This window comes from Patiria miniata, unplaced genomic scaffold (genome assembly GCF_015706575.1).
Source record: "Patiria miniata isolate m_02_andy unplaced genomic scaffold, ASM1570657v1 HiC_scaffold_7, whole genome shotgun sequence".
In the NCBI taxonomy this organism is placed as follows: Eukaryota; Metazoa; Echinodermata; class Asteroidea; order Valvatida; family Asterinidae; genus Patiria; species Patiria miniata.
Window position 1 is genome coordinate 11,516,240 of NW_024037074.1, and position 14,951 is coordinate 11,531,190.

At 40.9% G+C, this 14,951-nt stretch overlaps 1 protein-coding gene across 1 annotated transcript; it reads left to right on the plus strand.

Moving 5' to 3' along the window:
• The first annotated feature begins 739 nt into the window (after positions 1 to 739).
• Positions 740 to 2,549, plus strand: LOC119744957 (metabotropic glutamate receptor 3-like). Its single transcript, XM_038221181.1, has 2 exons — positions 740 to 1,709; positions 2,479 to 2,549. Exons 1-2 carry the CDS (start codon positions 740 to 742, stop codon positions 2,547 to 2,549), a joined length of 1,041 nt encoding a protein of 346 aa, XP_038077109.1.
• Positions 2,550 to 14,951: the final 12,402 nt, after the last annotated feature.

Here is a 14,951-nt window from a genome sequence, read left to right on the forward strand (position 1 = left end):
ATCATAAAAATGGACCAAAGTTCAGGCCACGTTATTAGATGTGTTAGCTGGACAAACTCCTTATTTGTATTTGCATAGGCAAAGCTTAATGGCCGGTACAACCATGGTACAGCACAGCACATTATCACGTCACCATTATTAAAGCATGCCTTTCCGATTAGTGTGGTCATATCATGTGGTATAATTATGCCACATTGGCCGTGGTATATTTTGACTGACAACTTTTTTCTGGTACACATTAATGGCGTCAGATAGGTGTGAAATAACACGGGTGAGGAGATATGCTATTCCCCTCTCTCCTTGACAAGACTGAGTTAATTGGTCACGGACAAGTGTCTCCCGTGATTGTCTCTGTAACACGTCTCGCAAACGATCGATTGAGAGCAGCGTGTGTTCCCTCGTCACGTACAGTGTGCCCATCAACGTACGACCATACCGCTGTGCAACCCTTAATGTAACTGCACTGACTACCTCGGACAGAGGGCAAATCCATTTTCTAACTATCTCTCGATAATTGTATAAGAACGTCAACGCACGGTGAGCTATGCCGGATGTGACATGATTGATTGAACGGCCGTATATATTTTCTTTTATCTGAAACTCCGCAGGAGGTGCCAATGATGATCCTGATGACTTCGATGATGAGTTATTCTCAGCTTGAGATCCGCAGGTATACGGTGAGATGACGGTGAAACCATCAGTTGTTGGTACTTGACCACCAAGGGCAGCTTTGATCAAGATGGTGCAGGGAGCAGCTGTCATCAACTTCCCCTGTCGCTGTTTGTTCGTCATCCTCGTCTTGGTGTTTCTCATCAGCGAGGTGGGGACGTACAGCGGTGTCCACTACACCCAGCGCGGGGACCTCAACCTCGGGGGCTTGGTGCCTCTCCACGACTACGACGAGAAGAACCAAGAGTGCGGCAAGCTTCGCAACATCGGGGCCCTGAAGCGGCAAGAAGCTATGGTCTACGCCGTCGAAGCCATCAACCGGAACACCAGCTTACTTCCCGGTGTCGTCCTGGGCTTCGAGATCTACGACACCTGCTCTTCCAACGCCGTGACGCTCCGTGACTGCTTGAATTTCATCCCGCCCCAGCGGTGGAATGGCAACTGCTCTCTCTTCAAGTCCAGCGAGCACTGCCCTGAGACCACACCGCCCATAGTCGGCGTGGTTGGGGCGCAGAGAAGCGGCTCCAGCGTCCAAGCGGCCATCCTACTCGGTCTTTACCAAATCCCACAAGTTAGCTACCTGTCCACGAGTGACGAGCTGTCCAACATCTACCGCTATCCGTACTTCCTGCGGACCGTCGGACCCGACAGCTACCAGGTAGCGGCCATAGCGGACCTGATCGTGGAGTATGGTTGGAATTACGTCTCGTTCATCAACTCCGACGACACGTACGGGAAGAGCGCGCAGCAGGCCTTCCGTACGACTGCGCAAAAGCTGGGCGTCTGCATCGCCATCACTCGCACGGTGTCCTTATACGCCACGGACGAGACATTTGACGAGCTTGTAACCGAGTTGGTAACTCTACAAACGAACAGTCATGCAGTGGTAGTTATTCTCTTTGTTCAACTCGAGATGGCCAAGGACATCTTTGCAGCGGCCACCAGAGCTGGGGCCAAGCAGAGGTTTATCTGGATCGGAAGCGATGGCTGGGGCAACTATGGGAACAGTGCGGTGGAGGGAAATATTAACGCTACAGTTGGTAAGTTTAAAGTGTGTACTTCATTCCTCATATTCATGAATCTATCATTCAAAGGATAATTACGTTGTTCTGCTGTTACAAAACATAATGACGTGATATTTAGGGGATACACGACGAAGTGATTTCCCCCTTCATCGTGATTTGACAGCTATTAGACAGCTCCTCACAATGTTCATTCGTACCCCACTCGAACATCACACTCAAACACTCTCCGAAAGTACAACGCGAAATTACCACTCTACAAACATTTCCTGTTGTTACAAGACTTAAACTGAGCTCGTGAAAATATTTCTCGCACATTCACGATTCGATATGAACACAGATGCTCTCCCAATGAGCACTCGAACACCATACTCTCAGAAATTCAAACAATATAACCTACATTTACACATCCAAGCACCGCTTCAAGAGCGCCATATATTTCAAAATATATGGTCGGTATATCTAAAGATACCATGGCTATCTGATTAATACATTTTTGATTAATTAATATATTCTTGACGAACACAGATGCACTACCAATGAGAACTCGAACACCATACGCTCAAATTTCAAACATTATAACCTAAACATGTATACCTCCAAGCACCGCTTCAAGAGCGCCGTATATTTGGAATGGTCGGTATATCTAAATATACCACGGCTATCTGATTAATATATTTTTGATTAATAGATTTTCTTCCTACATCTATTTTTAAATTGAAGGCTTATCTTTAAAGTATCACCAAATTAGATAACTGTCCAAAGATTGTAATGTGAAACGAAACAGAAAGACTGGACACGGCAGACAAGAAAGTATACCCACAGTCGTCGCTAGAAGCCAAAGAGAAGGAAAGATGATTCTAAAGTTTTGGTTTCCCCGATAACCATTCCCCCCCCCCCCATCCCGAGCCGTCTTTCACGTATTTCGCAAGCTTCACATTATTAGAAAATGTCATAATCACGAAGCGTTTGCTTTGTCGTCAGAACGGATATTTACACTCAAAATACCCAATCGACATTTATAAACAGACGTCTGCGGCGAGCTTCCTATAACCATTGGCAACATGACAGACCTAACTGGAAGCAATTTATTTTTGTCATTTCATCATTTAAGTTAACCTTTCAGACAAAAATGAAATTGCCATTTCACGCGAATAGCGTGCCTCGACTAACAATTAATGCTGTAAAATACTAAAAGGACCCCAAAATTACAAAGGATGAGACGGGATCTAACAAAAAGGCAAATACTAACACAAAGAAACCTCTTAACATAAGAATTTATTTTTTATTTAATTGGCTAACAATGACATTTTTGAGGTGAAGGATCCCAGCGGGGCGTGTTGTCGCTAATAGCTTTGAGATTGGTAAGCGGTTCCAAATTGGATTTAAAAATGTGCGAAGCAGGTGCGATTCCTTTGAGAGCGTTGGTGCGAACCGTGACACGAGGGAAATGGAGCCCCGAGGCAAGGCCCGTTATACGGTTGGAGGGGAATCGATAAATTGACCCTGTCCAGTATCCCTTCCCTTCCTCTGTTGGCGGGAGGGGGTGTAATTGAGCGAGAAACCAGCTGAATTGTGGTACAATCAGGGATGAATATACAAATCCTGTAAACAGTTTCCCGTTATATACCGAGCCGTATGCTTGCAAATAAGCAAGGGCATCTTTCTAATAGAAACGAAATAGATTTCAGAAAACCGAATGGAATTCAGACAAAGCGGTAATTTGTGCCACGCGTGATGTTCAAATCAATTTTACGGAATGGTAGTCAACGTGCGGCGACAACCATTTAGGTATTGGTACGTTCAAGGACAGATACGGATACACCTTTGTATGTATAAATGTATTGCGCCTTGCTTCCACTACCTTTGTTTTATGGTATGAACCTTGTTAGGTGCATCAGACGCCACATCGTCACTTTTTTATGTTCCCAGAATCCTTGAACCCACTTCAAGTTGTCAACACAATGCTATCAGTTTGCTTGCGAAGGTTTGACGATACGGGCAAAAAGATTAAACAAAGGGTACATCGCCTGATAGTCGTAAATCCCTTGTGTGTGAAGATGGCCGTTGGGATTCTGGACTTCAATCACGCGTTTAAAATGATGTTTGGTGTAGGTACCAGTGGTTCTTACTGGCAAAATTGTTCAGGTCATCTGCATGATAAAAACAAGAAAAGAAGGTTGACGTCATCCACACGATAACAAATAATACAGTTGACGTTATCGATAAAAAAAAGAAGACAGTTGACATCATCTGCATGTAAAAAACATAAACAAAATAAAAAGAGAATCCTCATATGTTTTTGAAGTAACCTTTTTGTGGAGACACAGTTCCTTACGGTGACAGACTTGGAAAACAATGACTTACAGGTGCAGATGAAGACTTAAACGATCTCAGAGTCCTGCTTTACGACCCCTTTCAGACCTGGGGCAGACCAACCTATGGATTGGGTATTTTGTTCGTATCTGATATTTTTTTTAAGGTTTCCTGGAAAATTTTCAAGAATTGTTTTCTCCCACCCCAAAACCTCAACATTTCTTTATCATCTACTGGCTTCCGAGCTACAGTGCATTGTGTTCTTTGAGGAACCCTTCATATCATTACCACAAGGAATTAAAATAATTAAAAATAACGTGTTCAATGGAAGTTAAAAAATAACAGTAAAAAGACAATCTCAGTCAACCTTGAGATAAGCTTCACATAGCCGTAGCTAATTTCCGGCGTCTAAAACATTACTACAAATATGGACATGACTTCTTCTCTCTTTTTTTGCACGCGCCATTCTGCGGGAACAAAGTGAGTTGCGTGTGTATTCGGGCTTTTGATTAATTGCACTTTATGAATGGACTCCTAAACCTGTGCCAATAAAGCCTACACATTAGTCAATGGCAATGTAATGACAAGCTATTTAAAATCAACAGCAAAGAAAGTACAACATGGACGGGGCAATGTCATGGAGCGGCTATAAGCACAGAAACTTGCTAAGCACGGACAACATCTGCTTAGAAAAAACAGGTTACCAGCCAAAATGTCATGTAATATATATTGATTGTGACTGGTGCTCAGCCGATTCTAGCTGATCGCATAAATTTACTTAGCAATTAATATTAAGCCATGGATCCAGACATGACAACGTATGCTGGGCCAATAGACCTTAATCATGCTGCCACCATTTCAGTCATGTTCCCTGTATCCAGTAAAAGTACTGAATGATTTTTTTGTTGTGCAAAAAGGAACCAGACTATTTTTCCTTCCAGCCTCGCTTTAGTTACGTTGATGTGAATGGGAACAAATGAAGATGGCCGCAACATGATAATGGTCTATTGGGTGGGCCCCCACTTAATCATGACTCTGGCCCCACCCACATTTTGGACCGCCAGCTATAGAGACTGGCTCCCTACTCTCAAAAAGTTTTACATTATGGTTATTGGCTTTCCGTTTTACAGTGTTTTGTGTAATGTTCCCTTTAATGTGACGAGAGTAAACATTAAAGTCTCCATGTGCTTAAATTAACGCCTGCATAAATTGTCCTCATGAAATGGCAACCGCACAGTAGAGTGTTTTATGGTGTTGATTGTACCTGCCTTGCCAAAGTACAAGCGTCGTTAGTATTTTCAAGTGGCAGATTTCTGCATAAACCGAAACACATGATGTACGCCGAGGAGAACAATATCGGAGCAATATTGAATTTCACGCAGATTTTATCAAATACACTGAAATTGTGACTACGATTGTTATTTTTGGCTTTGTTGGGATCATCCTTTAACTTATCCGTTTCCTGCAGTAGTCTGTTTCAATTATGATAATTTTAATTGGCGATGCACTTGATTTCGCACGCAAGTCAGATTTTGGAAGCTGAACATTGCTTTTATCGAACTCAAATACGAGCTTTGCTTGTTTGCTTGTCTGTTTGTTTATTTTGTTGTTCTGTTTTTAACGACGAAATGAATTATATTTCACACGGTTTGTTAACTGTCACACTCGCGTAGTGGTCCCTTAAATTCAGTGATATAGTGCCTTGATACTCGATCAGCCTTGGCCTTAAGGCCACTTAAAGGTTGGATTTTAAGGCATTGACCTTGAGGGTCAAAGCCCGGGTTCTTGGCCCTGACAGAGCCTTTGCTCCAATACCGCTCGAATTTACACAGCTAGCTGGGTTTAAAATAGAGTCTACAGTTGCACGCATTACTTCAAACGACTTCTTATTACAAAAGTACAACAGCGCAGCACACAATGACAGTCTTATCTTGACTGCATAGCCTCACTCTGCTATCAATACAGGGTGAGTCAAGAAGAAAGTGACCAGGATTAGAGATTGTATTCTCTTAAAAAGCAATCAAATTGATACACAAATGAAACATGTCTTAAAAGACCATGTTACTGAAATTGACCCATGCCATCAGAATTTATGCATGTTTTACTAAAAGAACTCATTTTTATAGCTGTCCATGGAATGCCATTGGAAGCCATTGAGCTCAGCTGAGTGAGAATTACAGATTACAACAAGAATTCAATTACAAATGATATTTCAATAATTGAAATCAAGACTGAAACATTATTTTTACCGTCAAATTTTGTGTTTTAAGTATGAGGAACAAGTCAACTCTTTTTTCAAATAATGACGGCGATTTTTTTTGTATGTTTTCCCTTGCAAGTTCTCGTTCATTCATCGAAGTGGGAAAACGTCCATGTTTAATTGTATTTAATGGGTATTCATCAGTTCGTAGAACGGTAAATCCGAAATATTCACAAGGGAGGAGGAAGCCGAAAGCAGATAGCTTTCGTTCACCGCACACAGTAAGACTTTGGGCACGAGTGACTAGAAATATCAAACACGTTAGATATTTTGGCGCAGCGTCACGAATGACCAAAATCTTTGGTAAAACTGACCGCACACGGGAGCTATAGCTGCTTACGCCATCGGCCACGAGTGACTTTTGGTGAAGCAGATAGCTCTCGTGTGCGCCAGGCTTTAGTACAGGCTGCCACAAGGGTAGATATTTAAGCCATGGTTGGCTACAGATTTTTTCACTGCGTAAGAAAAATGCAATTTCATGAACTCTTTGGTAGCATTTGTTGGTTATTTGGTATTTTCAATAATCCAATGATAACTTTGGAAACATTATTAACTATTATTTTTTTAGACGTGGCCTTTCCATTGTTTGACAACCTGTGATTGCCATAGGGATGCGTGTGAATTGTTTTCGTTTTGCAGAAACAACACTTGCCTTTTTTTGTGATCCGTGGACAGAACTTTAAAACGGTGTTTGTGTTCAAAATTCCGTAACTTGAAAAGTACATGATTGATTTGAATGATTCTTGTACTAAAAGAAAGCTCATTGGTTGGGTTTCATATCCTAGATTTTGAAAGTGCTACAGGCAAAACTTCATTAAAGAATTGGTCCTGCCATTTGGGTTTCGGGTTTTTTTTTACTCACCATCTACTGCAAAACTACTGCACAATTAACCTTGACGTTGTGGCCTGTGATTATTAGCTACCTCAGGTGTACGTGTTCAAGGGAAATGTGTACAAAGGCAATTAACTAATGAGATGGGTTGCACCATAGCTCATGCCAAGCAAGGCCAACGCTTTAATTTGCAGACATTAGAATAATATTTCGCGATAAAAATATTGCAGGCTAACTTCATTGTTTGAATTTCCGTCGCAGTGTGTGGAGCGCCTTGTTCGCTTCGTGGTCTGGAGTGAACTCGTAGACTGCGGGTAATTTTCTGCAGGTTGTGGGTTCGAGTCCAGCCTGGGGTTATGGTGCGTGTAATTAGGCAAGGCACTTTGTTACGCATTGCCTCTCCCCACCCAGGGGTAAATATGTATACCTGTGAGGGCAGAGATGGCTATTGTGATGGAATTTGAGCTGCTTTGAGCCGAAATGGCTGCATCGAGCTCTATACTCCCCAGGGAGCTGAGATTGTCTTTGGAAGGTTTCACTGGCCCGATAATCAGGAGTAATAATAGTGTGAAGTGCTTTGATCGTAGTCAAAAGCGCCATATAAGTAAACAGCATCTATCAGTATTATTAAATGTGTTAATAAAAAGGAGTCATACAGAACTAACGACAGATAACGTATGACACTTCCCTTTTGTAATTCTTTCACTTCAATGGGAACAACCAATCTCTAGTTTCCAAAGAGTGAGCATTTACTCTAATTTAGTAAAAAAATTACTCCATCCGAGGGACAAGCCGATTCAGATTGAAATCCATTCAGTCGAATTTATCAAGTTTTCACTCTCGAGTTTTGGCAGTGATCCTTTTCAAGTGTTTCACCTAAAATTAAAATGGCTTCACTTTAAATCGTCTGGTCCCTAAATCGGCCGGTTTAACTCTTTCGAAATTTGGAATAAAAAGCTATAGTGCTAAATGAAATTGACGAATGAAAAATGAAAATCTTAAAAATCACACACACACATAAACACACCCACACATGTTTACGTTACATACCAAGTGTGGACATTGCCTTGGTTTCGTGTAGTTAAGAAAAAACAGTGAAAAAACCTCATTTTTCTCAAACTGTGAAAACCCTTTCAACACAATTTTTGTCTATGATCCCCTTTAGTGTTTCTCTTCATTTTGCCACGGATAAACCTAACCCCAAAATGCCTCTAAACCTGTTTTCCAGAAATGTGTGGACTTGCCCAAGTCCACACAACGTCTCCTCTACCTGGTTTATGTGGACCTCTTTTGTTCGGAAGTCCACACAGTGAATGTAATGCCTAACTTTTTAGGAAGACTCCCATATGTTTTGTACACACGACCCCCATCACGGACGTATGCTGGGAATCGTGGACGATATTGTTCTCTTTTGTTCTCTGGTATTTTTCGTCCACGGTTTGAAAAGATGAACACGTACACGCACTTGTTATTCAGCCTTCACAGTGTAACACGCATACTGAACGAGGGCTTTCGAACGAAATTGGAACAGAGAAACTCTGATGATGTTGATACTGAAAATCGATAGTCAATTTGGAGTACTCGATATTTAAACAAAACAAAAATGGGGAGAAAAGGTCTTCAGTTAGAAAAACGATGGTCGTACGGCTTGGAGCATTTCAGTATTCAATTGCTGCCAGTTACTGAATCCATTAATAAGCCCGCAGTTTATTTAGAGTTGATAGAAATCGACTCGACAAACGCCCTCGGAATTGTGAAGTATAACTGATTGACCGTGTGTAGTTGACGCGGCCGTGGTATTATGCAGGGCCGTGTTTTGATTCAATAATCGGCCGGGAATGCAGACGGAAGGACGGCCGATAATTCGGTCGCGACGCGCTCGGGCTGCGTGTCCAGCACGTGGCGGGCATTTTAGCCGAGATCTGTAATTGGATTATAGCGACAATTACGGGCTCAGGAAACACGGATCGTCGGCGAATAATATGCGTTAAAATACATCGACTGAATGGCTAACTGCATTATACAGACAACGTTAACGTCGATGCGCCGTTCAACGGCCTTGGTTGAGTGACTTTGATGTGAATATCGATCATCAGATGTCGATAGTGGCAGCCGCGCCGAGACCTTGCTGTGAAAATACCGAAGAATCTGTTTCTTCACTTACATTTGGTACGACAATGGAAAAAAAGAATACATTTTTGAAAAATATATTTCTTTCTATGATATGAGCTTCACTCTTTTATGGGACTCAAAATTGAAGGCCGAGGGTTTTTTTTTTAGGGGGGGGGGGGTGTGGGTTTTGGGGGTTTGGCTACGTGCGAAAATTGATAATTACGTTATGATAAGGAGTGGGACGTCAATTCAAATTTGAAATTAAGTTAATATTAAATACCAATCATGTCACAGTGTCTGTGTGATATGTCATTGAAAAGCTCGTATATTATTTAATTCTGAAACCTTTCAATTTAACAATTTATAACTCGGGGTACAACAAAAACACTGTCACGAATATCACAAAATAGGAGAATCGCATTGGTTTAAAAAAAACTCCAATTTGCGACAAAATGGCGGGAAAAAAAAAAGTTTTCCATTCCGATGTTTACGAATGCGGTGTGCTCCTCCCTGAACGGTGCAAGGGAGCGTAGTTTCAGAATTTGACTCCTGAGCAAGAAAAAGAGACATGCTTTTTTCTCCCAATGTTTTGATAAGCTTCAGTTTAGGCTAGCTCTCTTGAAGATGAGCAGCAACATTGATTTATGGGGCTATTTTTAAGATGACGTATAAACATGCGTGTCTGTCACTGCCCAGTCATCCAGATGGAGAAATTCTTCTCCTAAGTGTCGAAGGAGTAATATACGACGATGATATGATTATTAAAATGGCCGTTTACTTGACCAAGCCGGAGTTTATTTGTACAAATCTCGTGGGTGACAGCTCAGTGAATTTGTCAAAGTGTATGTTGCCTTTGGGACGGCTTAGAATGTATGAATACGAGGTGCGTGAGAGGAGCATCCACAGCTCGCAAACGATCTCTTCTTTTTATTTTCTCAAGCGAACATTTTACTCGTCTGTCTTGTCAGATCGTGCCTATGTACTTCACAGTAGTTGTCTAAGCGAACATAACGTGACACTTAGTGTCCTGTCACTTACAAAATCACAATAAGAGGAAAACACCTGAACTAAAGATTTCTTTTTTTAAAGAGATGAATTATTCCCAAAGTCGCAGGTTCGAATCCACTTCCAGTCCATCTCTCTGTTTAATCTGATATTGATTAAACGTGAACCTGGTCAGTTTCCACTGTAATTTTATTAATTTTGACAACGGTTTTTCGTCGAAAGAAACTTTATGTACTTAATAAACAATAACAATAAGAATCACATAAACACTGCAAAAACTGCCGTTTAGTATATATGTATTGGTACTGGTTTTAGTTTATCTTCTCATTTTCTTTTGCAGTGCACAGAACAGTGTTGTAAAACTCGTACTCGTACTCGAGTACACTTTTTTGGTACTCGTACCCGTACTCATGAAATTAATGGGAACTCGTACTCTCGTATTAGCAAGAAATACATTACACGTATTTGTACTTGGAGTCACTAAAGTATCTCGTATTCGTACTCTTGCAAATGTTCTTCCGCAAGACTTTAGAGGGGTTTTAAGAGCTATACAGAAAAAGAACTAAGTTTTTTACTGTTTGGAGGCTTCTGTAATTGTTTAATACCTAGTTTGACAGTAAAAAGCCGCGGAAAAAACACGTGACACATTGAATTTTGCTCGTACTTGTAGAAAGTACTCGTACTAGTATTCGAGTACAATTTTTGGAACTCGTACTCGTACTCGTATTTGAGTACAATTTTTGGTACTTGTACTCGTACTCATGGCAAAGAACTCGTACTTGTACTTATGGAAATGTGCTCGACTACAACACAGGAACAGAATAGATTTTGGTATGGGACTGAGTTGCATTTTTGTAGCCATATTTCTTACGGCCAGCGAACTAAATAGAGCACAGTGATTCATTCTCGCTCGATATATCACTGATATTACTTCATGTGTTCTGCAGGTTGCAGTGAGATGAACTCGTGTATTATGCAAAACAAGTTATAAAAGATAATGTTCAGTTCTTCAGATTCATCATTCTTTGTCGATATTTTCGGTTCGATGAAACAGAAGGCCTCATGCCCCTACATATAAAAATGTGGGCCGGGTTGCTATAAAACAAAATAGCTAGCAAATTAAAAACCATCGTGCTCAATGAGACACAAATCATTTTTGTTTGACTTCATAATTATCGTTGCTCATTCTCCTTGCACCGTTATCATTTTCAGCAAAGAACGAAGGCGTACAGGTCGAGAAATCACAAAATTGAATGAGAAATTCTAAATGTGGCTCATGCTTGACTCGTGATTTGACTTGTGTTTGACTTACGACTGACTTGTGATTGATTTCACTTCAATTTTGACTCGCAAACTCGGAATAACCATGAAGAAATGCCTGCAATCGCAAATATACGGCACAATATTTTTTACTACGGAAAATGGTACCTTTGGAGACATTCCCATAGACTTATGCACACACACATAATCCAAACTTTAATGACACTTATAAACTAAACTCGTTTTGCATCACGAGGAATCGATATTTGCGCCGATAAAATTATGAAATATAGGACTTGAGACATTTAGGATGACACTCAGATGTCTCCCTAACCTTTCTTGTCTCCCCAAGGTACAATATTTTGCTGCGATAGCAGCTCACCAAATCGTCATGTCTTTCCGCTAGTCGGTTAGTTATATGGTAACAAATGCTGACATTGTCTATTGCTCCTACTTATTTTGACCGATTTCAACCAAACTTTGTCAAAAGTAGTAGCCCGGCCCCAACATGTCACATGACCAAACTGGGGTCAAAGGTCATCATGGGTTCACTGCCGGGTCAAAAACCTGATTTGTTGTTTTACTCAAAACACTACTCCTTCCAGAAATTACATGGCACAATTCCGCGACTCATGCATGAAAACGAATTCGTTGGCCCGCAGTTTCCGAGATATTTCCGATCGAGTTTTTTTATTTTTTAAGAAAAACTCTCTCGAAACTCTTAATGGACCATTTGCCAGAATTTCACTGAGTGTTAAATATCAGATCTGTCCCTGACAAATGTTGACAGCGTGTGATGTTTCATTTCAGCACTGGGCTGTGTGTACCCACTAATGACTTCCAGCGGTTGGCTTGGTATACGCTTAATGAGTCCAAACGCACGGGGCTTATTTATGGCGGGACGTTCATTAAGTCTACACGCAATCGATCGTTGCTGCGCGGAACAGTAATCATACCAGACTATGGCGCGAAGGTGATTCTGATTAAAACGGGTGGGGAAAAGGGCGGGAAATAACACAGTAATCAATAGCTATAAATGTTCCCTGCAACTTGACTTTCTGTGCATTAGTCTCGGCCTCAGGTCGCATTTTCGTGGTTCTAAATGGTTTTCTCTGCGCCATTATAGTACGGCGGTTATACCTAATGACCTGATCCAGATTAATAATTGGGTATTTGCACTACAACTGTGTAATTTATTTAAGCATCGTATAGGCCCACTCGGGTGTTGCATGCTGATTGTCAGCTGAGGAACAGGCCACACGCATGATCAGACAGGACTCGTACCAACGACCCCATCTCGTACTTTTTTTTAATCATAAGTCGGTTCCATTTTTGTCTACACAATACCCATCATTTTTGAAGTTCCTGCGTAACATTTTTTTCTCAAGATAGAAAAAATTCTATTGACGAGATAATCCTCGTTATTTGGAGATTTTTATAAAAACATCAATTGATATCGTTAACCGACCCAACAACAATAGGCAGCATTACAAACCACATTGCCTAAGAGAGAATTACTTTCTTTAAAAAAAATGTGTTTAAATTAGCAGTTCCCAACTTAGAAAAAATTTGTCAGGAAATTTTACAACCATATCGGGTTCGTTTCATACTCCTCTCAATAAAATAATTCGAAATTCAGAGCAACAAACCAGTGGACGGCTTCCCTATTACGTCAATGATGATTAAGTCACTGGATAATAATATCACCTTGTTATTGTTTGCAAGACTCGTCTTTATCTCCCGCTATCGCGCTGACGTTTTATAAGTTGTTACACAAGGTGACTGCATTCAAAGCGGACTTTGTACTCTTGTTCCATGAATATTCATGCGACTGACAGACGAATTTCTAAAGTGTCCGGCATCCCAACAATGTATGACCGTATCCTAATATCCATCAACCCCCCCCCAAAAAAAAAAGAACAACAACAGCAGCAGCAGCTGCAACAACAACAACAACAACAACAACAGCAGCAACAACAGCAACAGCAACAACAGCAACAGCAACAACAACAGCAACAACAACAATCCAACAGCAACAACAACAACAACAACAACAACAACAACAACAGCAACAACAACAGCAACAGCAACAACAGCAACAGCAACAACAGCAACAACAACAATCCAACAGCAACAACAACAACAACAACAACAGTAACAACAACAACAACAACAGCAACAACAGCAACAACAACAATCCAACAGCAACAACAACAACAACAGCAACAACAACAATCCAACAACAACCCAACAAACAAACACAAGGCAACAACACACTGTTCGTTGTTCTTCATTCCAGTGCCGTAGACAAATCCATCACAAGTCCATTACAAGTCCGGGTAACGAGTAAATCACAAGTCCATTGTGACTTGTCACAATTACCATTCACAGGTCCAGTCACAAATAACATTGGATACGTTAAACCCAGCTGAGTACATTTCCATGAGTACGAGTACGAGTACAAGTACCTTGCCATGAGTACGACTACAAGTACTTTGCCATGAGTACGAGTATGAGTACGAGTACACTGCCATGAGTTCGAGTACGAGTACACAGCATTTTTTCCCCATGAGTATGAGTACCAAAAAAAATGTACACGAGTACCGTACTCGTGTACATTTTTTGGTACTCGTACTCGAACTGAGTACGAGTACGAGTACTTTCCACAAGTAGGAGCAAATTTCAACGGGTAGACATGTTCTCACGGGCTTTTGCTATCAAACTAGGCATTAAACAAATACAGAAGCCTCCTAAACAGTAGAAACTGGTTCTTCGCCTGTATGTAGGTTTTAGGTTTGGGGTTTTTTTTTTCTTGCGGGAGAACATCTCCCAGAGAATACGAGTACGAGTACTTTGTTATGAGTACGAGTACGAGTACGAGTACGAGTATGAGTACGGGTTTTTTTATTTCTTGCGAGTACGAGTACGAGTACATTTTCATGGGTATGAGTACTGCCACAACACTGGCAAGAACTAAGGAATGCCTTTGTCATTAAATAGCTTGTGAGTTGACTTGAGACTGGAGGACTTGTGATGGACTTGTGAGGACTTGCAGGGTGTTACAACTGAAAATGTAGTAACTAACTGATAACGTATCATTAACCGATACTGTCACACAAATTGACCGATATTGTATCACTAACCGATAATGTAACAAAAAATGACGGACACTGTAGTAATGTTACTACACTATCAGTCAATTTTTGTTACGTTATCGGTTAGGTCTGATAATGTAACAACAATTGACTGGTAGTGTAGTACATTTTAGTACACTATTGGTCAATTTTGTGTTACATTATCGGTTAGTGATACAGTATCGGTTAATTTATGTGACATTATCGGTTGGTGATACATTATCCGTTGGTTACTACATTATCAGTTGTAACACAGGGACTTGAGATGGACACGACTACATCACTGCTTCATTCTTATTTTCTTCACAAAAACATTAGATAAAGCATGAAGTTATCAAGAC

What these genes read in the sequence shown, in the direction of transcription:
- LOC119744957 (XM_038221181.1), top strand. Translation starts at nt 740, where the DNA reads ATGGTGCAGGGAGCAGCTGTCATCAACTTCCCCTGTCGCTGTTTGTTC. An exon ending in AAATATTAACGCTACAGTTG is followed by an intron (nt 1,710 to 2,478) that starts GTAAGTTTAAAG and finishes GAAACGAAACAG; the next exon opens with AAAGACTGGACACGGCAGAC.